The following is a 25850-nucleotide window of genomic DNA, read 5'->3' on the forward strand; positions in this document are numbered from 1 at the left end:
GCAATGAGTGGGAAGTCCTTGCTCTTAAAGGTCATTCTCCTTGGGGATGGTGGAGTTGGGAAGAGTTCCCTCATGAACCGGTACGTCACCAACAAGTTTGACTCGCAGGCTTTTCACACGATCGGTGTGGAGTTCTTAAACCGGGACCTGGAGGTGGATGGACGTTTCGTGACCCTCCAGATTTGGGACACTGCAGGACAGGAGAGATTCAAGAGCCTGCGAACACCCTTTTACAGGGGAGCGGACTGCTGCCTGCTGACCTTCAGCGTGGATGACCGGCAGAGCTTTGAGAACCTCAGTAACTGGCAGAAGGAGTTCATCCATTATGCTGACGTGAAGGACCCTGAACACTTCCCATTCGTAGTCCTGGGCAACAAGATTGACAAACTTGAGAGACAAGTGAGCACGGAGGAGGCCCAGGCCTGGTGCATTGAAAATGGTAACTATCCGTACCTGGAGACTAGTGCCAAGGATGACACCAATGTGGCCGTGGCCTTCGAGGAGGCCGTGCGACAGGTGCTGGCAGTGGAGGAGCAGCTGGAGCACTGCATGCTGGGCCACACCATTGACCTGCACTCCAGCTCCAAATCGGGGTCTTCATGTTGTTAAGAGTGGCTTCTGCTTTGGGAATGTCACTCGAGCTAGCAGCTGGATCTGAACAAGCATGGGCAGCTCTGGGGCTTTCTGAGGAGTGACCACAAGGACAATAGGTGCTTTGCTCACCTGGGGAATTGCAGCTGCACCATCTGAATTCTGGCTGGAGTTTTTGGGCACAGAGCATGTACCTGCAGGAGGGAGCTGTTAAAAGAGCATGTGAGCATAGTCCTGCTTCCATCTCTGCCTATTTTAGCAGGTTTAAAGGACTGGGTTAAAGTCCTTTAAATTCTCTAAAGACAGTAGTGATCTAATCTGTACCAAGAACTGCCTGCAGAACAAAGCTGAGAGTGCTCTAGACATTCTTTGAAGTATTTTAGTCCTGAACTCAAAAAAAAGATACTAGACCCACTAAACTCATGACCTTACTGCCAAAGGAAAGTCTGCCCAGCATACTGAACAAAACCTGTTGTAGAGACTTTAGCCCATGCGACTGTGAGAGTGCTAAATACCTGAGTGGCTGAGATGTACGTATCTGTCGTTTGGGATATGTGCACTGTTCCCTGAGACTGAGTGGTGCTGAGAATTGTTAGAGCTCTGACCTGAAGCAACATATGAAGGAGGGGTGGACCACTGTTTGAATGTGACAGCATCACTTCTCTGTAGCTGCCTATCTCTGGTCTAGTTTTCTAACTTCATCTTGTATGAGTGTTACTATGTGGAGGGACTGTCTGCTTCTTGTTCAGTATGTTTCCTTGTCTCTTGTGGAGGCTCAACGCCGAATCTCACTCATACTTTGAAGACCTGGATGGAAACTATTATGTGGACACTTGCTGGGCCCTGTCAAAGGGTTTAGGGTTACTCAGGATTTCAGGAGATCTGGAGCATGAAGCTTCAGCTTGTTTCTGTCACAAGTAATTGCCGTGTCCAGACGATGTGCTCCAGCAGACCGGATGGTAGGTTGGTGGGATGTCTCCCAGGTGTGCGTGTGGCTAGAGGAGTCACGCGTGGTCAGCTGTTAAATCCACTCAGTTTGCGAGGCTGGTGACCACTGTGCTTCATTAGCTGGCGGATCAGTGTCTTCAGTTGCTTCAGCAATGACGTTCCCATCTGGATGCTGCAAGATAGAACCATTCCCATTATTCCCTGTTGTGTCAGATGCAGTGCTGCTGAGCACAGTTGGCTCAGGCCATTGTCCTGGTCCTTACTGCCTGATGGGGAATGTGGTACGTTTTGCCTGTAATTCATATGACAGGTTTTACTGGTAGAGGATGTCCACTCAATTAACTGGCCTTTGTTAATGACAGCTGTGCTCAGTCCACTGGAGAGAGAGCCCCACTTGTTCCACCTCTGCTCAAAGTGTCTGAAAAATGGCATTGAAGGGGGCAAGGAACCTTCCAGAAAAGGACACAAGGCTTTGCTGATCCCAGCCCCCTGCTAGGTGTTGGTCCCAAGCTATCTGTGTAGCAAAGAGAAGAGTGCTTGCTCACTGCTGTCTTTACCATTATAACCTCATGTCCTGCAACCTCCCGTGCAAGCGTTTGTCCAAAAGGATGACTTTGCCCATCAGCACACAGGAGCCTGCCATGGGTGGAGCTTCCCTGAGTACGTATCAGCTAGCTGCTGCATGCCATTCCCACTGTGATGGGCTACTGGATGGTCAATTCTGTAGCTCAAATTGAGCAGCCTCATGCTGCGCTGTAGAGCAGGGCATGCTCTGCCCTCGTGCTGGCTGGCAGCAGCTGATCCCCGTTGCCAAGCAGGCTCTGAGCACACAGGGAGTCTCCTGGGGGACCTCAGGGTGATCCTGTCCTCTGCAGGGCAGCCGTGTGTGGAAGGGACTGAAGCTTTAATGCAAAATGCTTTAGAGGGGTCTGATTTCCAAACAGGGCTGAAGACTCATGTTCACAGGGGTAGATAGGGAGTGCTCGCAGTCTCTGGAAAACCAGGTCCCTTGAGGTGTAAGAGAAAGCTGTGCCTCTGTAGGTACAACGGATTTTTACAGGATATTATTGTTACTGTTTATCGATGTCTGACCTCTCCAGGACTCTAGATTTTTCTTCAGTTTAATATTGCTTGATATTTCAAGATCCCAGATGCTGTGACCTGTGTTCTGATTTACATCTCCAAACAGACACGTTTCCCCGGACCCGATTTGTGCAGAAGCCCAGAGTCAGAACAGGCCCAGGCCCTTGTGAGCTGCGCAGCCCTGTCAGAGGGCAGCAAAACTGCTACTTGCCCAGCGTGGATCTCATGGGATCTGTGTGCGAACTGGTACGTCCTGTGGGGGCGGGCAGAGGCTGAACAAGCCACGGTGTAGGAGTCGGGAGTGCAGCACGCTGTTCACGGTACCCCAGGTGTGTGTTGACGCTGATAGCTGAAGCTTGGTGTCATTGTGCACAGGCTGTGCAGACAGTGTATATTGCCAGGGGGTGTTACAGAGCATCTTTCATTCCTAACAGACATCGGTTCATTGACTTTTTTTAAGAAAAACCTATTTTGTTAGGCTTGTGTGTTTCAAAAATCCATTAACGAAGTATAGTATAATATATTTAAATTGTTTAATTTATTTAAAATTATACGCACAATTTCCAAAGGAACCAAGATTTTCAGCTCTTTGTTGCAAAGTTCCATGCGAACAGCCATCCCTTACTTGTGTCCACTCATGCTGCTGCGGTTGTTGCTATTGCTGCAGAACTGGAATTGTAAAACCAAGATTCTACCTTTGTTTAAGCAAATAAAACATGGATGTATTCACCTGAATTCAGGAAGTGGCTCTGCCTTTCTGGGTTTATCACAGTTCAAATCTGCTCCTGTTCTCCTGAGGGATGTGGAACTGGGTTGGTTACAGCATCTGGCAGAGAAGTCACTGAAGGATCGAAGAGGTTGGTCATCCCTGAATGTACCTAGCTAGATGAGTAGTTGAAGGAATATAACTTTAACCTGCTCGCTGGATTCTGCTGGTAATTGTCTTTTCAAGAATGTATCAGAAAACACTTTCATAACAGAAATATTCCACCTTGCTTCCCTCTGTCACTACATTTTAATTTCCAGCCTGGGCTCTCAGCAGCGAGCCAGCCACTTTCCTTTGATTTCTTCCTGCAGCCTTGGAACGGGTCCCTTGGGCTCCAGGGGGTTGTAACCAGGCGTGATTTCCACAGGATGCTGAGACAGAAACTGGCAGATGGGGAATCTTCTCTTCCGCTGTCCTGCCAGGATGGCTGCTTATTTTGGGAGACTTTCTCTGGGTTTGCGGAGTCCGCGCCTGCTGTTTCTGTTGGCAGAACCTTTTAGTTTATTTTGCTCCCACGTCTGCTTGCCTATCCACACTTCCAGAAGCGGTGTAGGGTTTCAAGTCCTTGGAAATTCTGCATTTTAAATGTGGGCTGGAGTATCTGGGGTCCTCCAGCATCTTATTTCAGCCAAACACAGCTGAAATCCAGCAGCCAGCATGACTTGGTGGGCGATAGTCCCAGCCTTGGAAGAGTCGTGGGTGTTGGGTGAGGCTGTCTCGTGTCAGTGAGGGTCTGTCTGTCTAAAACCATCGAAACCACTGACTCCTCCGGTGTGAGATGCTTGTAAGAAAATGCGGGGCAGAAGCGGTAATGAGACTGTTCCCTCATTCCCCAATTTGCTGCCGCAAGCAATAGCAGAGGGCTCGGTGGGTTTTGTCATGGGTTGTAGAGTGGATGAATCCCTGGAGGGCAAAGAAGTGTCTCCAAAGGAAAGCAGTGAGATGCTTCTGTGTGAAACAAAAGCTGCAGCGTATCCCTGTGTGCTTGCAGACGAGGAGGAGCAGTGGGGAGTCTCCTGGTCCCATCCATCCCTCTCTTCCTCAGCCCTCTTGAGGATTTTGCTACCCTGGGTCAGTTAGTGCAGATGTAAGGCTGTGCAGCTGTTTGGTGGGCTGAGGATACTGAAATCTTCTCTGGAACAGCTGAGGACCCCTATGTGGATGCAGGTGCCCTGGGGTTGTGCTCTGGGTGACGGAGGCTGCTCGTGCACCGTGTGTTTCCTGAGTGCAGCTCCTCTCTGGCTCCTCACAGCAGTACAGGAACAGGAGTTTACGGGAACACAATCTCTGGGGACCACATGTTCTTGCACCTGTTTGGGGATGAGCAAAAATAGAGAGAGAATCTAAAAATGCCATTTTGTGAGAATCTGAACCTCACTTCAGGCTGCAGTTCTTAACAGGGAGTCAGTTGCAGGGGCACTGGCACGCTCTGCTCTGGGGTAAGGAGCCGTCCCTGCTCTGCTGAGGTGGGATGCGATGGCAGCTCCAACAACAGATGCCCGAAGGCCTCAGGGAATCAGATTCTTGAGACTGAGGCTTAGGACAATCTGTGAAGTCGATGAAATTATGGGTTCCATGCTGAGGTGTTTGCTGGGGCAAAAGCAATTGCAGACGGAAGGAGATACCCCTTGACCCTAGTGCTTGCATGGGTAGTGGAGCAGCTCTTTCCTGGTGGCTTCAAGAGGTCTTTTAGGCACCCCATGCAGATGCAGGACTCCTGTCTTCATAGGCAGCCAAGTACAGCATCTGCCTGTGGTATTGTCAATCTTAGTCCTTTTCATTGCCTTTGTCAGCCCTTTCCATGAGGACTTCCCACTTGCTATTACCTCCTTGTCCCTGGGCATCTCCCTAGCAGAGCCAAACAGTGCACAGAAATGGAGAGAAACCAGCTGGGTGCCTGAGAGGCAGCAGGTGAGACCTTCCTCTGGGACAATGAGCGGCAGTACCGTGCCATGACCCTGCAGGCAGGGCTGCTCGCCAGCTACGGCCCGTGCCAGGGCATCCCTTGCCACTCGCAGCCCTTTCCCTGCCCGAACTGGAGCCAGGGCTGGGGGAGCTGCGTGAGGAGCGGCAGGAGCGTGCCCTGCCATGACTGGTGCAGGCGGAGGGATGGAGGGCTCAGCCAGGGCAGCCCTTGGGTTTGCCTGCAGCACGGCCTCCCTTCCCTGAGCCTTCCTGCTCATCCTGCACAGCCTTTCCCTGGGGCTGAGCCCTATCTCTTGCTAAGAGAACAAGGGACAGTGCCTGCCTGTGGGGATTCAGAAGAATTTGCTATATAGTTAGGGGCTTTCAAACAGGCTTTGAATGGCAGCATCTGGATGTTTTAGGGGAGTTTTTACTTGCCATTTCCTTGCTGGATTGTGTAGGACAGAGCCCGCTGTAAATTAAGGCATCGGAGTAACGCTCTGGGCAGCTGCCGCTGCGGCGGCCGCGGGGGGGAGCCGGAGGAGCGGGGATGGGGGGAGCCGGAGGAGCAGAGATGGAGGAGTGGGGATGGGGGGAGCTGGAGGAGCGGGGGTCGGGGAGCCGGAGGAGCGGGGATGGGGGACCGGGGCCCGTTTGGCCAGGGCAGGCGGCCCCGGGAGCATCGTCCGGGGGTGCTGCGCCCTTGGAAACCACATCAGCGGAGCAGACCCTTGGCCATCCCTACACGAACAGCCTTGAGTGCTGCCATCCCCTCTCCTTTGCCTACCCTGGGGAGGTTTCTGTCTTTGCTGTCCCAAGGGCTGGCTGGCTCAGTGTCCCTTGCTAGCAGCGGCACAGAGCTGTCCCCTGCAGTGGCAGGGCATGGGATGCAGGAGTCGCTTTGCCTGCTGGCCAGCAAGGCACCCCATGGGACCTGCTCCCGGGTCCCTTCTGGTCCAGCCTTTGCGGGACCGAACTGCAACCACATTTCAGCTGCTAGACCAGGGGGCTGATTGCAGCTCCTTGGAGGTCTCCTGATGGGCCAGTTTACAGAGAGGTGTTTTGGCACAAGAGAGGGTTTATTCCATGTGTTTTCTCAGCCAGATCCTGGAGGTCGCTCTGTGCCCAGCAAGGGAGCTGTGAGCACAGGTCCCATGTCCCCAGGTGGGGTGGCAGCAGGACACAGCCAAGGGCACACCCAACATATGTCCTTCAGCCCTTGGACTTGCCCAGCACACTGGCCATGCTGGCCACTTTCACATGCTACCTCGTGCTGCTGTCCCCAACCCTCACCCTGGGCGGGGGGCACCAGTTGCTGCCAGGGGAAAGAGATGGTGTTTTGTTCCCCAGCTCACTCTGGCCCAGTGGCTGATCATGCACACACAAGGCCCTTTCAGCATGGGGAGAGGAGGGTGGTGGCATCTGGGAATGCAAGGAACAAAAGGTTCTATTGATGCTGCCTGCAGCCCCACGGGTTTCTGTGAGCCGGGGCAAGGCTGGGGTGCAGGCACAGCTGTGCACTGAGCTGGGGCAGCAGCAATGCATGAGCTAAACCTCCCCCAGATGGGCTGCATGGGAAACTTCGCTGCCTGCCTGAGGGAGAGATGGGAGAGTGGGATTTAGGCTGGAGTCTCATTTGAGGAAGAGTGGCGAGGATCCTGGGCACAGGTAGACAACACCCTGCCGCTCACAGGCACCCAGCCATGCCTGAAATCTGCCTCTCAAGCAGATCTGCTGCAAATAAGAGCCATGCCAGAGTTTGAGCGTGGTACTGGGTGCACCCCTCCACGGCCTCACTCCCTGGAGGTACCTGAGCGCAGCTCACAGAGGGAATTTCCAAGAGAAGCAGCATTTGAATCAATTTTTAAGCAGCTGCTGTGGAAAAGTGCATTTAAGGGCAGCATTCATGTGATTGGGGGTAGAAAGACACCAGCCATTGACCTCCGCACGCACCAGCACTGTGCAAACTGGTAATGACCCTGTGGCAAAAGGCACGCAGCCACCCACGCAGCGTGTGGACAGGACATGGAGTGCCATGGGATAGTCAAGTCCGCCCTCGCGCCTAAACAAGACCGTCTTATTTCACACAGGGCTCTCTGCAAGTGAGACAATCACATACCCTGCGTGGCTTTGGACGTGCTTTTACCACATGCATGGCCTGGTGCAAGCTGGAGAGCTTTGCTCGAGATGGGCTGATCAGCTTTGCTGTGGTCGTGCTGTAGGTGCTACATGAGGCAGAGGCTGTCACTGTGCAGGCTGAGCATTAAAGGACAGCAGCACATCACCAAAAACAAGCCAGCAGCTCCTGCAAGGCCCCAGCTTTGCTCTGGGTGGCTGGAGGAGAAATAGAGGTTTTTAAGGGCTCCTTGGCTGGGAGCAAAGGTTTTGAAGTCAGGGTTATGAAGCTGGTGGCTGAGGTGGGAAGGAGGGGTGGGCAGAGTCCTGTGGGGATGCTGGCCCACGCATGGGGCTGGCAAGAGCTCTTCTGGGACCTTCTCCTCTGCAGCCTCCCCTTCCCTGCTGTTTTTTGGCTGGGTCAGGGGCAGAGGTGGGAAAGCCAGCACAACAAATGGACAGACAGATGTGTGTCTTCAGAATGTTCTTAATTTTAATTTATTTTCTTTAATTTTTATAAAATACATCTTGTAAGATAAGTCTCTAAAAACTTGCTCCTTTTTATTGCTTGTTAACGAGTTGAAATTCTAGATCAGAAATGAAGGAAACACTTTCAGTTGATTAACTCTCTTTTTGCGTGTGTGTGTGTGTGTGCGCACACGTGTGTGCGTGTGTGTGTGTTTGGGGTCTGGGGACAAGGGTGGGAAGGAGGATCTGGTTATTTGTTGTTAAACGTATACCAAAAAAAACCCCAGCAAACCCCCAAGAGAGATCACATGGATGTGGATTCCCAGCTCTTGGCCGGTTTCTCCCCACCCTGCCGTCCCTCCTGGCATCTCCCACCTCCCCAGCCCATGTGCGTTGGTAGCCTGGCCAACCTATTTCAGCACTCCTGGTGGCAAGGATCCTTTGAACGCTCTGCTCAGCAGATCTGCTCCTTTATCCTTGCCCCTGCTGAAACTGGCACTTAACAAAAATATACAATAGTAATACAAACAAAGGAAAAAAAAAATCCATGCAAGATGGAGCTACAGTCTGCCACTGAAAGTAGTTTCTCCAATAAATAAACACTAGGATTAGCGTTAAGGAGAGACAGGGAAGAGCGAAACAAAATACCAGTTGGCGGGGAGGACTGGAAGCAGCATTTTGGCAGGTGTGGTTGGACCCATGCTACCCAGCCAGAGGCCCCCGGAAAGCAATTGTGGGGGAGAGAGAGGTCATCTCCACCAAACCCCTTGCCCTGCTGCCCCCTCCGTGGGAAAAGACTGAACTGGCACCAGAAAGGATCTGGTTTGCAGAGACAGGCTGTGTTTCTGCCCTGTGACCCCCAGCCACCGCCTTTCCCTCCCTCCCTCCTCAGCTCCTTCATGGGTTTCAGCTGGAAGCGAGATGCTGCCAGTCCCTCCCGCCCCAGCAGACACAAGACAGTTGTCCTGACTTGCAGGAAACGCTGGGGAAAAAAATCCTGAGGGGACTAGAGAGGGACAGAGGGAGGGAAAGGTAACATTTGACATGGGTGAGAAACAAATCAAGCTCTCCGCCACGGCGGAGGTTAGAGAAGCAGACGTCACCCCGGAGAAGAGCACCATTGTGAAGGGATGCGAGCGAGCGCGGCGCGGGCAGAGCAGGGCGGGTGGTGGTCCAGAGGCTCATCCCCTGCCCACGGGGGTGGCTCTGGCTTTACGCTCGCAGGGCATGGCACAGAGCTGTCTCCTCTTGGCCAAACCTATCTGCTGCCTGGAGGGTAAAGGCAAGAGTTCCCCTTGTCTACAGAGACACCAAACTCCTTTAGGCTTTAATAGGGGCAGCTGGGTTAGGGCTTTATCAGCATTGGGGTCAGCACTCTCTTCTCCACAATGGGAAGATCCTTGCCCTGAACTCCCTTTGCCTTGGCTGTAGCAGGCAATTTGGGGTAAATTTGTTTTTCTTTGCTAAAGGGAAAAAAAAATAATCCTTCTCTTATTCTCCATCCATGGGTGGTGACAGCAGACAGCTCCAGGAGAGTCTCTAGCAATGGTACCAGGACTGGGCCAACTTCCTTTTCTCTCTAGGTAGCCTCTTGCTACTCATGGAGCAACCTACATGGATTTCCTCCTCCCAGGAGCATGAAGGCCTTTGCTCATCCCTAGGCAACATCGGGACACTGGAGTAGTCCCTCCTCTTCTCTGGCTGGTTTTGATGGGCTTGGCCCTAGAGCGAACCAGTTATGGATGAGCAGAGAGAGAAAAGTGCATGAAGAGGTGTCCATTGGTGGGAAGCTCTCCTTCCTGGTCACGCTCAGCACGATGGATGCGAGGGAGGAAGAGGAGGGGAGTCAGCAGCGAAGGCAGAGTTAACGCAGGAGACCTGGTGTCGGGTGGCTGCAGTGTTAAAGCCTCGGGGTTAGAGAAAAGAAGGGCGTTTGGTCTGGCTGGGCTCCACCACGCGTCCTAGAACTTGGTGCCTCGGCCCATCAGCTTGAGGACGGCAAAGTTGTAGGTGGCGGCGATGATGAAGGTGAGCTGTGGGTGGGAAGAGAGTGAGCGAGAGGAGAAGGAGGAGAAACAAAGCTCCCACGGGCGAGGAGGGCAAGCGGGGTGCGTCTCCTCGCTGGAGTATTGCCGAGGTGGCATCTCCCAGCCCAGCACTTGCCCCACAGAGACCTGTAGCCCCACGGCACTGGTGGGACACTGCAGTGTCTCATCACTGGTGTAAAGGAAGAGGACTCAGTGCGTGGGCAGCAGGACCTCCCCCTGGTGGTCTCCTGAAGCCTCTTCAGATCCCCTACAGCAGCCACCTCTACCTTCTTATGGCCTGAATTCACTATCTGCACTTATGTGCCAGAAAAAGACACGAGCACAGGCTCTGTCATGTCCATGCCCACCAGCTCTGCTGTCCTCTGACCCCACATCCTCGCTAAGCAGGGAAGACCGGCTGGGCAGGGGCACATGGACTTACCAGTGAGACCAGCGTGGCAGCTGCCCCCACGAAGGCCGCAATGAAGAGGTGGAAAGTCATCTGGAACTGCAAGGCAAGAGCGGGGTGAGCTGCCGGGGTCCCACGTGCCAGCTGGGGAGGCCAGTGCTGAGGCTACCCATGGAAGGGAGCACACGTGGGGTGACGGGGGGTGCTCACCTCACTGGTCTTACAGATGGAGAGCAGGTTGGAGCCGCACACTTTGCCAGGGAAAGCGTTCCAGGGCAGGACACCTGGTGAGACGTGAGGAGCCAGCTGAGCCAGGCACGGCCGCCAGCTTGTTCAGGCTCCCACAGCCACGTGTGTCACACACACACGGGTTTTTCAGGGCTCTTCAGCACTTGCCCTGCTTTATCCCAGCCTTATCCACCTGGACCCTCTCCTCCGTCCCCTCACCTCCTCCCTGAGCCCTGCAAACCCGGCACTCACCGTACATCCTGGCGTCTGCACACAGGGTGCCAATGCTGGCCGAGGTCTTGCTGGGGTTGGCAATGGACTGGCAGGTGGTCCAAGTGTTGAAGTAGATATAAACGGGCACTGCAGAGCAGGCGAAGACTAGGAGCCAGACGATGGTCAGGACGTAGGTAATGCCCACAAACTGCAAGGGGCAGGACAAGCCGGGGCAGAGCCATGATTACTGAGCAGCCAGGGAACACGGACAGGGGAGCGTGAGGGTCCCCAGGCAGGAGGGGGTGTTGGGCAGGCAGGGGACTGAGATGCTCCTGCATCTGGCTCCACACCACCCGCCAAACCCGGCGTGTCCCCATGCGGCCAGCACGGAGCGGCAGCATGAGCCAGGTGACCTGCACCAGCCCCAGGTGTGCGAGTGGCTATGCCTGTGTGGGGGTGACCGGCAATGGCAGCAGGGTGGCTGCCACGTCCTGTGTGACGGGGAAAACCCACAGCCAAGCAGGGTTTGATCTCTGCAGGAGAGCAGTTGAAAAACCCGCCTTGGTGTGCAAATGTTCATCTCCTGCCCTCCCTTCGTGGTGCCACCCCAACCGGCCCTCGAGGGAACCGCAGCCGTCCCCTTCCGCTCCCCCAGGCCACGGGGTCCTCTCGCCAGCACTTTGTCATGGTCCCCAAGCACAGGGGAGAGCACAACCCCCAGGGCATGGGGTCCTCTCACCAGCACTTTGTCATGGTCCTCAAGCACAGGGGAGAGCACAACCCCCAGGGCACCATGGGCAGCGGGTGCCGGAGAGTCTTGGGCTGCCAGCACCACAGGGATGCTCATGGCTCGCCATGCCAATGCTTAAACATGAAGCAGTTTCATTAGATTTGGGCTGGGTTGGTCCCCAGGGACCATGGCAGGCCTGGGGGAGGGCGGCCGGGCTGCGCTTCCCTTTGGGATACCCCGAAACCCGTCCAACCGCAGTGTCCTGCCTTTCGGCCACGCCGAGCGTGGCGAACCCGCTGTGGGCGCGCGAAGGGGTGCCAAACCCCGGTTAAGATCACCTTGTCAGGATGTCCTAGCCACTTTCCCAAACACTGACACACCCGCTGCAACGAGTGAGCTCGCTGGGGGCCTCGCGCTCCCCTCCCTTTCGGGCCCCCAGTTACCGTTGCGCTGAGGCCCCTGCCGCAGATGGTGGTCTTGTAGTCCCCGAAGATTTGCCGGACGGCACCGGTGGTGTAGAAGCCTTCGGCCAGCAGCAGGGCTCCGTAGAGGAAGAAGAAGGAGGCTGTGCCATAGATGACGTACTGAAAAGCGTGGATGCTGCCAGGGAGAGGAGCAGGCAGGGATGCTGAGGCAGCGGGGCAGCGTCAGGGAGCTCAGCCCTGCATGCAGCATGGCCACCACTACTGAACACCCCCCGCCGCCCCGGGGGACCAAACAGAGGGTGAAAATGTAAGAAGAGCAAGCCGGGGCAAAGCCATAGCGAGCAAGGCTATGGGCTGCTGATGGCTCCACCGTGCCCTCCATACCTACCCAGTGCTGAGGTCCAGCACTAGCCAGGGCATCTAGCGAGGCTCAGAAATGGAAACAAGTGGCCACTGGACCCTGCCATGCAGCCATGGCACCAGCATGCAGCAAACACAGCCTGAGGTCCCCATGGTGCCCGGGTGACAGCATCGCCCTGGCCAGCCCGGCCGGTCACCTCCTCCCAGCACAGAGCAAGATGGAGACATGAGGGGCCCAGTGTGAGGGCAATGCACAACAGCAGGGTACTTACACGTTGATGAGATACTCATAGTCCTGGTAGTTTTTGGAGAAGTAGGTCTCAATGAGCTGCTCGGTGCCTGTGAGGGCTTCGTGCCCACAGCCACAAAACAGTGCTACTCCAAAGAAGCACAAGCCTGTGGCAACCAGTGAAGCAAAGGGTGCTCCGATGAGACACCTGGCACAGCACTCGAGCAAACCTAAGGAGAAGAGAGGTGAGGTGGGACGGGGCCGCTGGGACAGGGAGAGCTCAGAGCCCGCGGCTCAGGGGCGGGCAAGCGTGGCAGAAGGAACGTGCCCGGCAGGAGGTGGGAAGCAAGGAAAACCCAGAAATAGTTCATTGCGGTGCTGCAGAGCCAAACCCAGCAGCTTCCCCAAAATATCTCTAAGCAGCTGTGCAGACTTGCACCCAAGCATACCCAGGGACAAGGGGTGACAGCAGCGTGGGGCACTGGGGCCACAAGGCAGCCCCTGGGGGTGAGACAGGCGAGGGGCTGAGGCGAACCAGCCATGCTGACCCGCACTAAACAAGATAGAAATACAAGGCAATGTAGCGTAATGCCAGTGGGACCCAGCAAACAAGCTGCTAATGGGCTCCCTGCTGCCAGCACAGCCCAGCTGCGGGCAGCGGCGATGCCAGCTGCCTGTGTATTTCTTTCGCCAGCAAAGATGCAGGGGAACCCAGCACCTCCACAGAGACAAAGCCCGATGGAGAACTAGCGATGTGGCCCAGGCTTGAGGCAGACAGGAGAAGCCGGCACGCACCCCGTGTTTCGGGGTGGCACACTGGAGCGCACCTGTCCCCTGTCCTGGCACCCTGCGAGCGGTTCAGACTGCAGCAGCCCTGTTATGCAGGCAGGTGTGCTTATGGAGACGAGCCACGCTAGTTCTCCAAACACCAGCGCTTGTGTAATAGATTTAATCCTCCAGGACAGATATTTGGCAAGAGGGCACATGTACCTGTGTGTGGGTAGAGGAAATGAGGGCATGTGTCAGTGTGCTGCTTGGATCGCCTAAATGCTGGGTTTTTTTCAGCAGTGGTGCCATGGGCACCTGCTCCTCCTGCGTGTCAGAGCTCTGAGGTGCAGGATCCTCAGCTCAGGTTCCTGGTGGGCTGGGTTTGGAAGTGCTCAGCCAGCCACTGTCCTGCCCCATTTGGGGTGGGCAGCTGGGTGGGTTTGCACCCACCAGCGTGCAGCTCTGGAGCATCAGTTTGGCTCCAGCTAAGCTGCCATAGCCTGCTGCCCTGGCTGTGTGACACCCTGCACAGGGAACCTGCTCCTCTTCCCCAAGACGTGGGCTCTGGCACCCCGCTGTCCCAGGCACACCCCTCTGGGCATAGCATTTGTGCCTTGAATGCCAAAAAGGCACCCGTGGGAAGCATTCCCAAACCCACGCTCCCTCCTCCCAGACCTGCTTATCTCCTCCCTCAAAGGACAAGCAAGCCATGGGGTCCTAGCCAGCAGTGCTCTTCCCTCCCCACTGCTAGCAAGGTCACACAGTGACACCAAGGACAATGGAGGATTGTCCTGGCACTGCCACCCCAGCGCCTGCCCCATGCTGAGAGCAAACAGGGAACAAAGGCAGCGCTATGGGGGAGTGCTGTGACCCCTCCCGCTTGTTTGCCTTGGATGCTGCAAGTCTGGGGGGGGTCCTTCTCCTCCTGGCCAGCGCTGCTCCCCAAACCTCACTGAGACCTATGGGGACAGCCCTGCACAGCCAGCGGGGGGCTGAGCCAAACATGCCTTTTTTATTTTTGGCCACCTGGGAAGTGGCGCAGAAGGTGCCCAGTGAATGACTCTGCTCCCCGGGAGCTGGGGGTCCCCGGATAGACAGGGCCTGGCAGTCTCCCTGCGACAGCTCTGGTCCCTGGGCTTTGGGAGGCTGCTTTGGGGAAGGCTGAGGTGGGGAAGGGAGGAGAGAAAGAGCCCTTGTGCCACACAATCCCGCGCCTTGTACCCGGGCTCAGCTGCTGCTGGAGCCAAACAATGCACTGCAGACAAGAGGAGGAGAAGGAGGCAGGGCGCCTGCAGCCCATGGCATCCCTGGGAACAGGGTATGCCGGTGAGTATTAGCTCTGGTGTACCGATAGGGAAACTGAGGCACGAGGAGTGCCTCCATTTTCCCAAGGCTGCGGGCACGAGCTGTGACAGGTCTCAGTCCCCTGCCTGGCAGGAGCTCCCATCTCTCCAACCCATGTGGCCAGGGCTCAGCTCAGACCAGCTGTGAGGATGGCATCTGTCCCCACAGGCAGTGCATGAGCACACAGGGACAGAAAAACACTTTGGGAAGAAAACACCATTCCTGCCATGCTGAGGCATCCTCCCCTGGCAGCCCCCATGGCTGGCATGGCCATGCCAGGGCCACCGGGACATGGCCTGTGCCAGAGGAAAGTTTCAAGGGACTCTGCTCTGGGACAGGGTCCCCAGAGCCACCAGTGACATCTCCCTAGGTACCCGCCACCCTCATCTCATACTCACCCATGGCGCTGGACTTGGTCAACTCCCTCGACCGCCCGCTCGGCTGCCTTGGTGCTGTCTGCTGGAGCCCTCTCCTGCCTGGCAGTCCCTCGCCCTGTGTTTCCCCTTGTGGGTGCCTGTCCTGCTCTCCAGCAAAGAAAAGGGCTCTCTGAGTGACAGCCACCCCCCTTAAAGGGACAGGCCCCCGCCCCTCCCCGCCGGCTCCCCCTGCACCCCTTGGCTGCCAGCTCCCGGGTGCCCGGCAGCTGCGTGGGCAGAGCTGCCCCACAGCCCCACTCAGGGCTTTTTGGGGAAAAGGCTCTTGCAAAAGAAAGAGAGCAGCTTGGGGGTGGGGGAGTATTCATGGGGGGTCCCGTTGCTGGTAGCTCTGGGGAGCCCCCAGCCCTGGCTGGGCTGTGTTTGCCCCAGGCTGCCCACTGTGGCAGTGTGGGACATCAGCCCCATGGGACAGCAGTGGTGACCCTCTGTCACCTTCCCAATCCCCCCAGCACCTGCCAGTGGGGTCCTTCATTCCAGGGACATGCTTTTGACTCTGTGTGCTCCAAACTACGGGGGGTTTCCCCTTTACACTGGTAATCCTGTGACCACTTTCCCCAGCCCCTTGACCCCCGTGGGGGAAAGGCGCTCGGGTGGGCACAGCCGTGGGGTCCCCAAGTGATGGATATGGCTCCAGGGCTGCAGCAAAAGGAGCCAGCTCCCTTGGGTGCCCCATGTCCCATGGGTACCACAGCTTCCATGGGTGCTGCAGAGCCCGCACGAGGCTGGAGAAGCCTGCAGAGGGCAACCGGCCCCTTCCCGGCAGGCACGGGCTGGACAAAGCCCCGCTGTGTCCCTCAATGCCCCGCTTTGTGCCAGGCAGCAAAGTGGCAGGGCCTGGCTGTCCCTGGGGCTGGGGACACTGCAGGGTCCCTGAGCTGTGCAGGGCAGGAGCAGCATGAGACACTTTGTGGGGACGCCTGCCCCTTCCCTGCCCACCCAAACAGCCACTTCTTGATTTGCCTGCAAATGGGCTGGGTGGAAACACCACTGGGGCAGCTGTGAAAGTGCTGCCAGTAATTCAGGTTGGCCAGCTGCACCCCATGTTGGTGAGAGCCAGCTCCTGGGCCCCACTCCCTGCCTCAGTTTCCCACTCCAGGGCAGGGTGGCATTGGGCTGCTCCCCAGCCATGGGATGGGAAGGGCTGGGGAGATACAACAGAGCAGGGGAAGCCTCTGCCACCACTGTGGGCGACATCCTTGGGCACATCCCTTGGCCTTCCAGGTGGCCTGGCAGAAATGTCGCCTGGCCATGGTCACCTTGTAATGGTGACAACCCTTCTGACATCCCTATGGAAATAACCCATGACCCCTATGGCCACTGGAAAGCAACAGAGCCCAGTCTGCACTCCATATGATGTTCCATGTCCCCCCTCCCTTCCCCCCCAATATAACACATAAAATAGAATATAATATAAAAATTATAAAATATTATATTGGAGGGGAAAAAAAGCCCTTCTTTTTATTTTTATTTTTCTTTCTATAGAAATTGTAGTCTTGCTAGCACTGTAATTTCTGAAGCCCTTGTGGGGAAGTGTCAGTTTTACCCCATCAGGGAGGGTGGCAGCTAAAAGGGTCTGTGCTTTCTGCACAACGTGGCTTAAAATTCTTGGTGACTGGGCACTTGTTTGTCGGCTAAACGTTTCCCTCCTGGGATGGAAACCCCTCGGTACTGCCATGAGCATCACCCGCTGGCAGTGGAGACCAGCCCGTCCCATGGGTGCTCCAGGGCAGACCTGCAAAACAGGCAGATGGGGAAAAGGGGAAAATCCCCTCCCTGGATTTCTAGGGCTTGAGGGAGAAGAAAACATACAGGAAAGTGGTTGCGATTGCCTTTTCCCCATCAGCACAGCACGTACCCTGCACCGAGCAGCTGGGTGGGCAGCCAACAGCACACCCCAAACACGGCCAGCGGGGTGGGGAGCAGAGCCCCAGGGGTGTGTGAGGCCATGAGGATGCTGAAAAGGCCTCTTGCATCCTCTTCCTTTAGTTGGACAGGTTGTGAGAACCTCTCCTGCAAATCCTCAGTGTGTAGCCACACGCTTCCACATGCCCAGAGAAATCCTGCAGCTCAGCCCCGTCCCGGATGAGGCCCTGAGGACAGCAAGAAGCCACAGGGAGCCCGCCAGCCCACCGAACAGTTTCCTTGCCGCCTCGTCCCTGCCAGAGAAAATGCTGCTGTTTCTCAGGCTGAGAAAGGGAGACGCATCCCCGTTTGCCAGCCAGGAGAGGGCCATGCCAAGCTGGTAAAAATAAACATGCTTATAAATCAATCTGGATCACCTTGCAATTTGTTCTGACTCTTGGGCAGTGGCCAATTTTGTCCAAAACCACCCCCCAAGGCAATTAAGGGCTTAGCAACCTGCACTCATTAATAAAGCTCTGACCCTTGCGAGGCATGCTGGCAGCTAGACACAGAGAAAGCCCCTGAAACGGGCTGTACCAAAATGAAGTATTTGTAGAAAACCACACAGGTGCATCTCTAAAAACACACTCTGCATGGTGAGGCCTCTATGGGATGTTTGTGGGTTTTTCTTTTCCATTCTCAGTCCTTCATTCTGTGGCTCAGACTCAGACTTTCCCTGGGCTGTGGGGAAGGTGAGTTTGGGGCTGGAGGGACAAGCAGGTGACAGCAATGGCAAAGGGAGAGACACAGACACAGGCAGTGCCGAGCTGCGCCGCTCCACCACGTGAAGGCAAAGAAGCGAGATGATGAAGCAAGCAGGAGCATATGGGGCAGACGACCAAATCATCCTCCCTGTCCCCACATGCGGCCGTCTCACCCATAATCACCGCAGACAGCCTGTCACAGCCGTCCCCATCACGCTGATGGCACAGAACAGCCCCCGCTTGCCCTGGCCCCCAGCACAGCCCGGGCACACCAGGCACACAGGCTGCCCTCCCTGGGGGAAGCCGGGGGGCTGGCTGGGAGAAGATGGTTTCCCGTTCGCTCCCTGCAGCCGCGGTCCCGCTGTTTCAGGGATGATTTTTTCGCCCCTAAGTGATTTATTCACTTACATCCTCGTGGGTTTGTTTTCTGTGCTGCCCTGGGCGCAGGGATGGGTTTTCAAAGATGCACAGTGGCAAAATCACACACTTCAGCGGGTGCTGACCCTGCAAAACACAGAAATCCCTTTCAGCCTGCACCCCCAAAACGCAGGCACAGCGCTGGTACACCCAAGAGGAGCTGGTGACGATCCATGCAGTGCCCTTATCCATTATACATGGGGCAGCAGGAGAGATCCTGGTGTATCTTGTCACAGCTGAGAACCTTGCTGCTATTTTTAGGCTGCCGCTTCCCCAGCCAGGCTGAACGTCTTGTTATCTGCTGTTGGTTTTAACTGTCCTTCTTCACGTGCCTTGCTGCCTCAGTTTACCCATCAGCGGGGTAAATCCCCTCAGCTGGAGAGCCCAAGATGCGTCCTGCTACCGAGTGCTCCAGGGCAGCTCTGTGGCCAGGGTGAGCCGGGTAGCTGCTCACGGCAGCCAGGGATGCCCAGGGATTTTCCTGCCGTGCAAAATTGCTGCGCTGCCAGGCAGCCCCATCCAAGTGGAGAGCAGAGGGCAGCTGAGGGACGGTCGCGGTGGCACTGCCAGCATCTGTCCAGCTGCCTCCTCTGGCCATGCCGAGGACGCCCGACACAGCCGGCCCCGCTCGCCGCTGCCCAGGCCTGGCTGCACTCGCTGTCCTATTTGTATTCCTGGGCTGCCGCAAGGCTGCAAAATGTGCTAACAAAAATTAAATTTAAAAAAAAGTAATAATAAACTGGCAGAGGCTGTGGGAGAACAGGGGAGGCACGTTGAAGGACAGATGGACAGGACAGTGTAGGGGGATGACAGAGGAAGGGCAAAGGCTATTTGGGTGGGGAACAAGCTGAAACCCTGGCCAGGCTCAGCCGAGGGCTGGGCGGGGGGACCAGCCTTGGGCGAGGGGGTTGGCAGCAGCAGGACCCCCACTCTGGGTCCCCAGGGATGTCCCCACATCTTTCACAGTGTGCGAAGCCCAGGGTGGCAGGGACATGTGGGGTGGCTGCCGATGCCCGGGGGGGTATCAGGGGTGCAGGCAGCTGCTGGCAGCACAACCTGGAGCCCAGCTCATGTGAGAGGCAGCCCAGGTACCGGAGCACTTGCTGGCTGCTCGCTGCTCCTTATACCCACCAAAGAGCTCTCTTATTTATGATAGAAACTGGGGATAATATAGTGGTTTCAAACTGCTTTCTTATTCTGCTTTCCAATTTCTCCCCCCAAATTCTCACCAAGCTCCTCATCCAGTGCAGTGAGTCCCCCGGGTTAATTATGGGGTTGAGGATGAAGTGATTCTTTTTTTCCCTGGCTGATTTTTCAGCAGATTTGCCTTTCACGTCCACTGCCTTTCTCCTTGATTTTCCTCCTAAAGGAGGGTAAACAGACGACTCACGCTGATGTTCTCTCTTGTCTGCCCTTCGTGAGGTCACATTCTTGAACTGTTCTGATTTACCTTTCAGAAAATCCTGGAAGGGAAAGACAAATGTAGTTCTGCCTCCTTGAAGCTGACGGTGCCTGAGAAGAGCCAATACATCCCAGGATCACTCTGTTTCTATTTGCTACTGTGAAGCTGGAGTGGGTTCTGTAAAGGGAGGGTGCAGGCAGTGTCAAGGCCATGCTCAGCTCTGGGGTATCTCCCTTTATTTCTTGCTGCCCATGGGACCCGTTTTGAAAGGCTCAGATTAATTCATGTGCCTCCAAACAGCTAAGGAGGTGCTGACTTACCCCACACTTGCCCTGAGCCCAGAGGAGGAAGAGCAATGCTGAGGAAGGTCCTGGGTTAACCAGGACAATCCTTGCACAGCACAGGTTGTGCTCATGGTGTTTTGTCTTGGATTTCTACCCGGAGAGGGAGCTTTTCCCTGTATTTCCCTCCAAAGCCTAGAAGATGCTTCTCCTCCTGCCCACCCCATGCCAGCCCCAGCTTGCCTACGCATGCCAGGGGTGATGTCCCCGCAAGGGACCAGGGGACAGGGTCTGACCTGGCCTCCCTGTCCCGGGGCTGGCAGGACCATCCCCACAGCCAGCAGGTACCAGATGTGGGGGCGTCTCCCAAGAAAAGAGCAAGTGGGCACTGGAGAGGTGATGGCTGGAACGGGTGGCAAAAGGATAGCGGTGACAGCCCCCGAGGTGGCATTACTGTCACAGCACCCTGTTCCCGAGCCACAGACAGCAATCCGCAGTGTTTCCTGGAGAGCAAACGTGATGGTAGGACCAAGAGGTGGACCTGAAGTGCGGAGATTTCCTACTCAGCATCCGCGGTCTCTCCGCAGAGTCGCAGGTGCAGGAGGCTCTTGGAGGGTCGTCAGGAGAGCAGCGGCCACACAACCCTCCTGCGTCCCCCCTGCAGCTGAGCCGGGGAGAAACAACCCACAGATGTGACACAAGCTCTTCTCCCGGGGTGGTTCTGCAGATGGGGGACTCATTTGCTGCTCCAGTTGTTACATTTACTTGGGTGATGGCGCTGTGCAGCCCCGCTGCGCTTGGCAGCTGAACAGGGAGAATCTGCCTCAGTCCCTGGGGATGGTAAGGTGATGAGACATGGGGACGGATAAGATGCCTTTGCCAGGATGCCACTTGCAGCAGGGACGCCAGGACAGCCACCCCAGAGCCCATAACAGCCTCGGAGGCAGAGGATGAAATGGGGAAGTGAACCTGGCATCACACTCGGCTCCTCATGACACCATCCTCTGCAGTCGCACAACCACCACCGGGGTGACACCCAGCATGCTGTCCGCACCCAGCCACAGCTTCGCTGGCACCGTGACACCCACCAGCTCCGTGGGATGCCAGTGCCATCAGGATGGCCCTGCACCCCGACTCCCACAGCCAAGATTCCCCCTGGAAGCAGCTGCTGCCTGAGCCACCGCTGTTTGCATCTGTGCGGCGGCGGGAGGACTTACCATCTAATTAAACAAATCCTTCATCTCAACTGCAGTGGCCATGCTGGGGGAGGGAAAGCGATGGGGGGCACAGGGCAGGGGCACTGGTTTCTTATTCCTTCTCCCCACTGCTTGCCTCCTGACGCCACAGATGTGTAATGCTTCGTTTTCCAAACTTGTCCCTCCTGGGGGTCTCTAGTGGGAAAAAAAACCCCAAACAAACAAACAACAAACCATCCAATTAGGCCAAGGCAGGCAGCCTGCGGTTAATGCCATGCAACGCTACCGCTTGTTTTGCTCCTGGTGATCTCCTTCTGCTTTTGTGCGTAGAGTCCACTGGGGCCGAGGGCAGGAGAGCCGCGGAGGCGAGAACAGCAAACAGAGCTCATCAAAACCTGCCAGCGCAACCGCTGCAGCGAGGGATGCGCATTGCCATGGCAACCATGGCCAAGGATGCATAGAGCCGGGTACCCCAAAAAGGGAAGGAGACTGGGGGACCATGCTGACCCCATCCCACATCCCCCATGTGCCTTTGCTGGTACTACCCCCCTTAGCTCAGCACTAGCTGAGGCATCAGTTTTGCACAGCAGCTCCTCTCCTTCCCAGGCTCAGGCAGAGTGAAGGGCTATGGGGCTGGGGGGTGCTTAAGAGAGGCAGAATTTAGGGACTGGGGAGTCTTGCAGGGTCAAAATCCATTAGATTTTCCCAAGAGTAACTGGAGATGCTGGAGGCAGCCAGAGCAGGGGTCAGGCTGCCTATGGATCACCCTGAAAAGTCCCATCACAGATGGCCAGGGCCAGATCCTGCATTTCTCCTTACCCAGCTTTAAGCGATCTACCTGCAACAGCAGCGTGGCGCAAGGTTGAGCCATCCCCATGGTGAGGAGGATGGTGAAGGTGGATACAGATGGACCAGCCAGATCTTGCCATGCTGGGACTGCTCGCCAAGCCTGTCCCCCTGGGCTACCTGCTCTTGTGTCTCAAACTCAGCTTCCCAGCAGCTCAGGGACACAGGGATAGGGGAGGTCCCTCAGCTCCATGCTGCGTCCCTCATCTGTATGGTCAGGCTAGGGACACATTTCCTTAGCACACGCAGCAGCCCCACAGCCACAGTGATGAGCTGAGCTTCTCAGCCCTCACTGGCCTTCACCGGGGAAATGAGCCCTGCTGCAGCATCCAGCCCTTAGGCTGGTCCCCAGATGGATCAGATGCACCCCAAGGAGCATCCAGAGTGGACAGTGTGACCTTCTGGGATCAGCGAAGGACCCAATGCTGGGATGAAACATGGCTCAGAGAGGTCACTGAGGATGCTCTCTCCCCACGCGGTATTTCGAGGACTGCTGGCTGAGCGGTTGCATCTGGCACAGCCATGGAGAGAGCTGCCAGGTCACCTTGGAGAGGTGATCCTTGTGCCTGGCTGATCAGGGTGCAGGAGGCCCAGCCCCATGGTCACTCCAGCCTCATGCCAGCTGTCCTTGGCCGGTCCTGCAGCATGGAGCATCCCTGCGCAGCCACTGCACGCAGCGCTGTCCGGCACCACACCAGTGGCAGGGGTATTTTTAGCCTGGAAAAGTGCCACAAAATCATAAGGCGACATTAGCTGGAGTTGGAACCAATGTCTCCATTCACCTTACAATCTCCTCTGGGTCACCCTGCCCTGTTCGGTGAGTCACTAGGTCCTGCTGGCACCACTGCATAAGCACCAAGCACCCAGTGGGCTCCCTAGCACCGCCACCATCCTGTCCCCTTCTCCCATGCCACTGTTGCACCTTCCCCTTGCAGCAGTCCCAAATTCCCCCAGCAGCCCATGACTTTCCTTGGCCACTGGAGGGGACATCCTGCCCTGTCCCACTGGCAGATACACCCAAACCCAGTGCCCACTTGCCCTGCTGAGATGTGGTGGTGGTTCAGGCTCTCTGCCCATGCCCTGGTACCAGCGGGGCCCAAGTCTTTGTGCCAAAGCACCACTGCAGTTATTCATCCCTCAGCCATGCATTGATTGCCCTGAGAAGACTTTTGCTTCTGCTGGGAAAGGAAAGCACCCACAGCCCATCCTACGGCTTCTCTGGGGAAAAACAAGGACCAGCACGACACTAGGGAATCAGACGAATATGCTATTAAATTAGAAGGAAGCGCCCAGGCTGAGAGCATCCTGGGTGGTCAGGGAGAGCTTCAGGCTGGCAGTGATGCACAGCCACCATCGAGAATGTGTTTTCTCTGGTGTTAATTTCACACCCAATTAGTCACCTCAAAGCATTTGCTTGGAGGGAGCCTGACACCACGTCTACCCCAGGCAGAGGGGCTGTCCTCTTCCATAATGCAGGCGCGAGAGGTTTTCCTATTTGTTTTGCTGCTTTCCTTAGAAACAGTGATGAGACTGTTTCTGCTTTCCCTTGCTTTCACTGGTCCGAGGATTAAAAAATGGGAAGGGGAGCTGTCATGGCCCTAATCTGAAGGCACAGAGGCCCTGAATCTTTCACAAGGAACGCTTTGGTCCCCAGCACTCATTAAGCATTAAGCATTAAAGCAATCGGTAGGGAGCAGAGGCACACAGCAGCACTCGCACGCCCGCTGGCTGGCAGAGCCCTCTGCGCTCAGCATCTCTTGTTACACACATTGGGTTCTGCTAAAAAATCCCAGTCCTGGGACAAAAGAGAGAGCACAATGTCCAGAGCCAGCCTGGGAGAAGGAAGCCAGGCAGGAGGGAATTATAGGATGGAATCATAGAATCATTTCATTTGGAAGAGACCCTCAGGATCATCGAGTCCAGCCATAACCTGACCAACTCCAGCACTAACCCATGTCCCTAAGAACCTCGACTAAACACCTTTTAAACCCCTCCAGGGATGGTGACTCCAGCACTGCCCTGGGCAGCCTGTTCCAGTGCCCAACAACCTTTTCCAGGAAGAATTTTTTCCCAGTATCCAAGCTGAACCTCCCCTGGTGCAACTTGAGGCCATTTCCTCTTGTCCTGTCACTTGCTACTTGGGAGAAGAGACCAACACCCTCCATGCTCCAAGCTCCTTTCAGGCAGTTGTAGACAGCATAAGGTCTCCCCTCAACCTCATGTTATCCAGGCTGAACAACCCCAGTTCCCTCAACCACTTCTCATAATTAGGAGATGGAGGTGCCTGGGGTGTGGTTGCTCTCTAATTAAAATAAATAGAATCTCCTAGAGCATGCCTCTGTCCTTGACTAATCGCTTGTTATCCTGTCTTTGGCGGGAGGCTGGCCTGTGTGCCAGCCCCTCACTGCGCTGGGACTGTGAGACGCAGAATATACGACACCCCCAAAGCAGAACTGCCTCTAAGCTTCTGTCAACCTCCCCCCGCAGTCCCCCACCACCTGAGTTTGCTGTAGGGCAGCTGGAGCAGGCTGCTTAAAGCCCACCATAGCACCTGTGCCCACCCGCAGCTTCTGCCCCTCCTGCTGCTGCAGGTTCTCCTGGCTTGGGGACAAAGGTGAAGCTCCGAGCTCACTCCAAATGACGGAACGAGGAGCAGCGTCATCCTGTTCCCCTGTGCAGGGCTGCCAGCAGGGGAGCCCAGGGGGCTTTGTGGCCCTACAAGAGGAGCACAGGGTGCTCCTTCACCCACTGCCCTCCCTCCAGCTCCTCCCCAGCATCAACAGCACAATGCTGATCTGACATGCAACTTGTCATCCCAGAAACAAGCTTAAGCACCTCACAACCTTTTATCTGGGAAAAAACAAAACAAAACAAACAAACAAAACCCAAACCAACAAAAAACCCAACTGTTTTCAAGAGGTTGAATCACTCAGCCCTTAAGAATTGTGTTCTCTGCAAGTGCATTACGAGGTTTATCCGGCAGGATTAAATATATAGACGTGGCAATGCGGGGGCTGAGCAGCAGAGAAGGGTTGGGTTCCAGACGGTGCGGGTTGACACAGCCTCCTCCAGGCTCTGGATTCAGGCGGGTTTGTGGCAGGTAAGAGTCCAACGCCAGGAGAGTCTGACAAGGGCTCAGAGATAGTGGAGGGAAAGGGAAAAAGAGATATCACGCTTTTCTCCCTGCCTTAGCAGCCCCAGCCTCTGCTGCCTGCATTTCTCCTATTAGCAGCGCCTGGTATGGTGACGGGAATGGCTTCAGGGCAGGGACAGGAGGATCCCCAGAGAGGGCTGTGCCACCGCCAGCCTTGGGGACTGCATCAGGCTGGCAGCCACTGCCCACACCCCGGGTCACAGCGTGGTCCTTGTGTCCCCCAGTCTTGCTGCCCCGGGGACAGCGGCCGCGGGCAGCCTGGTGGCGATGCCCGCCTCTGGCAGCCCCGCGCCGGCAGCTGCCTGCTGGCTGCATCTTTGCTGTTTACAGAAAAAAACCACCTCACGCTCTGATTTGAGGAACATGGAGGCAAAGTCTGCTCTTGTCACTCCCAAAAATCCCCTGGCAGGGATGCAGCGCAGTGCCTGGGGTCCCCCTGGGTGCAGCCGGGCTCTGCTTTTGCAGCTCTTGCTCCATCCCCCCAAACCGGCCAGCAACAAATCAGAGCTGCCATCGCCTTCCCGATGGGATACTCATTGCCTTCATTTTTTCTGAGCTTATTTTCAGCACCGCTTTGCTCCTCGCAGCACTGGCTGCCTGCAGAGCTGCAAGGCGGGCAGGGGGGCTATGGCTGCACCATCCTCCACAGCCCTGCCTGTCAGGGAGCTGCGTTGCTGCATTGGCTTCGCCAAACTCTCCAAGGGCCTCGTTAGCTCGGACCCAGCGTCCTGCTGACTGCAGCACATGCGATCGAGGCTTGTAGCTGATAATCTTGAGAACCCATGCTCATGGTCACCTGCAGAACTGGCTCCATGACCACTCCAGCCATCCCAGGGCCCCTCCATGGATGCAGGCAAGGGTGCCTCAGTTTCCACGGAGGGCAGAGAGAATGATGCTGGCTC

The 25850-nt window shown here is 56.0% G+C and overlaps 2 protein-coding genes across 2 annotated transcripts; one reads left to right on the forward strand and one right to left on the reverse strand.

Moving 5' to 3' along the window:
• On the forward strand, positions 1-609 carry RAB9B (RAB9B, member RAS oncogene family; the record flags this gene model as incomplete). The annotated part of the gene is made up of 1 exon (XM_080352791.1): positions 1-609. The coding sequence occupies exon 1, from the start codon at positions 4-6 to the stop codon at positions 607-609; it is 606 nt and encodes a 201-aa protein (XP_080208917.1). The 5' UTR covers positions 1-3.
• Positions 610-9837: 9228 nt separating this feature from the next.
• Positions 9838-15011, reverse strand: PLP1 (proteolipid protein 1; the record flags this gene model as incomplete). Its single annotated transcript, XM_080352750.1, has 7 exons — positions 9838-9909; positions 10346-10411; positions 10523-10596; positions 10793-10961; positions 11927-12083; positions 12541-12727; positions 15008-15011. 7 exons carry the CDS (start codon positions 15009-15011, stop codon positions 9838-9840), a joined length of 729 nt encoding a protein of 242 aa, XP_080208876.1.
• Positions 15012-25850: the final 10839 nt, after the last annotated feature.

The sequence above is a fragment of the Nesoenas mayeri genome, assembly GCF_963082525.1.
Source record: "Nesoenas mayeri genome assembly, chromosome: 13".
Classification (NCBI taxonomy): Eukaryota; Metazoa; Chordata; class Aves; order Columbiformes; family Columbidae; genus Nesoenas; species Nesoenas mayeri.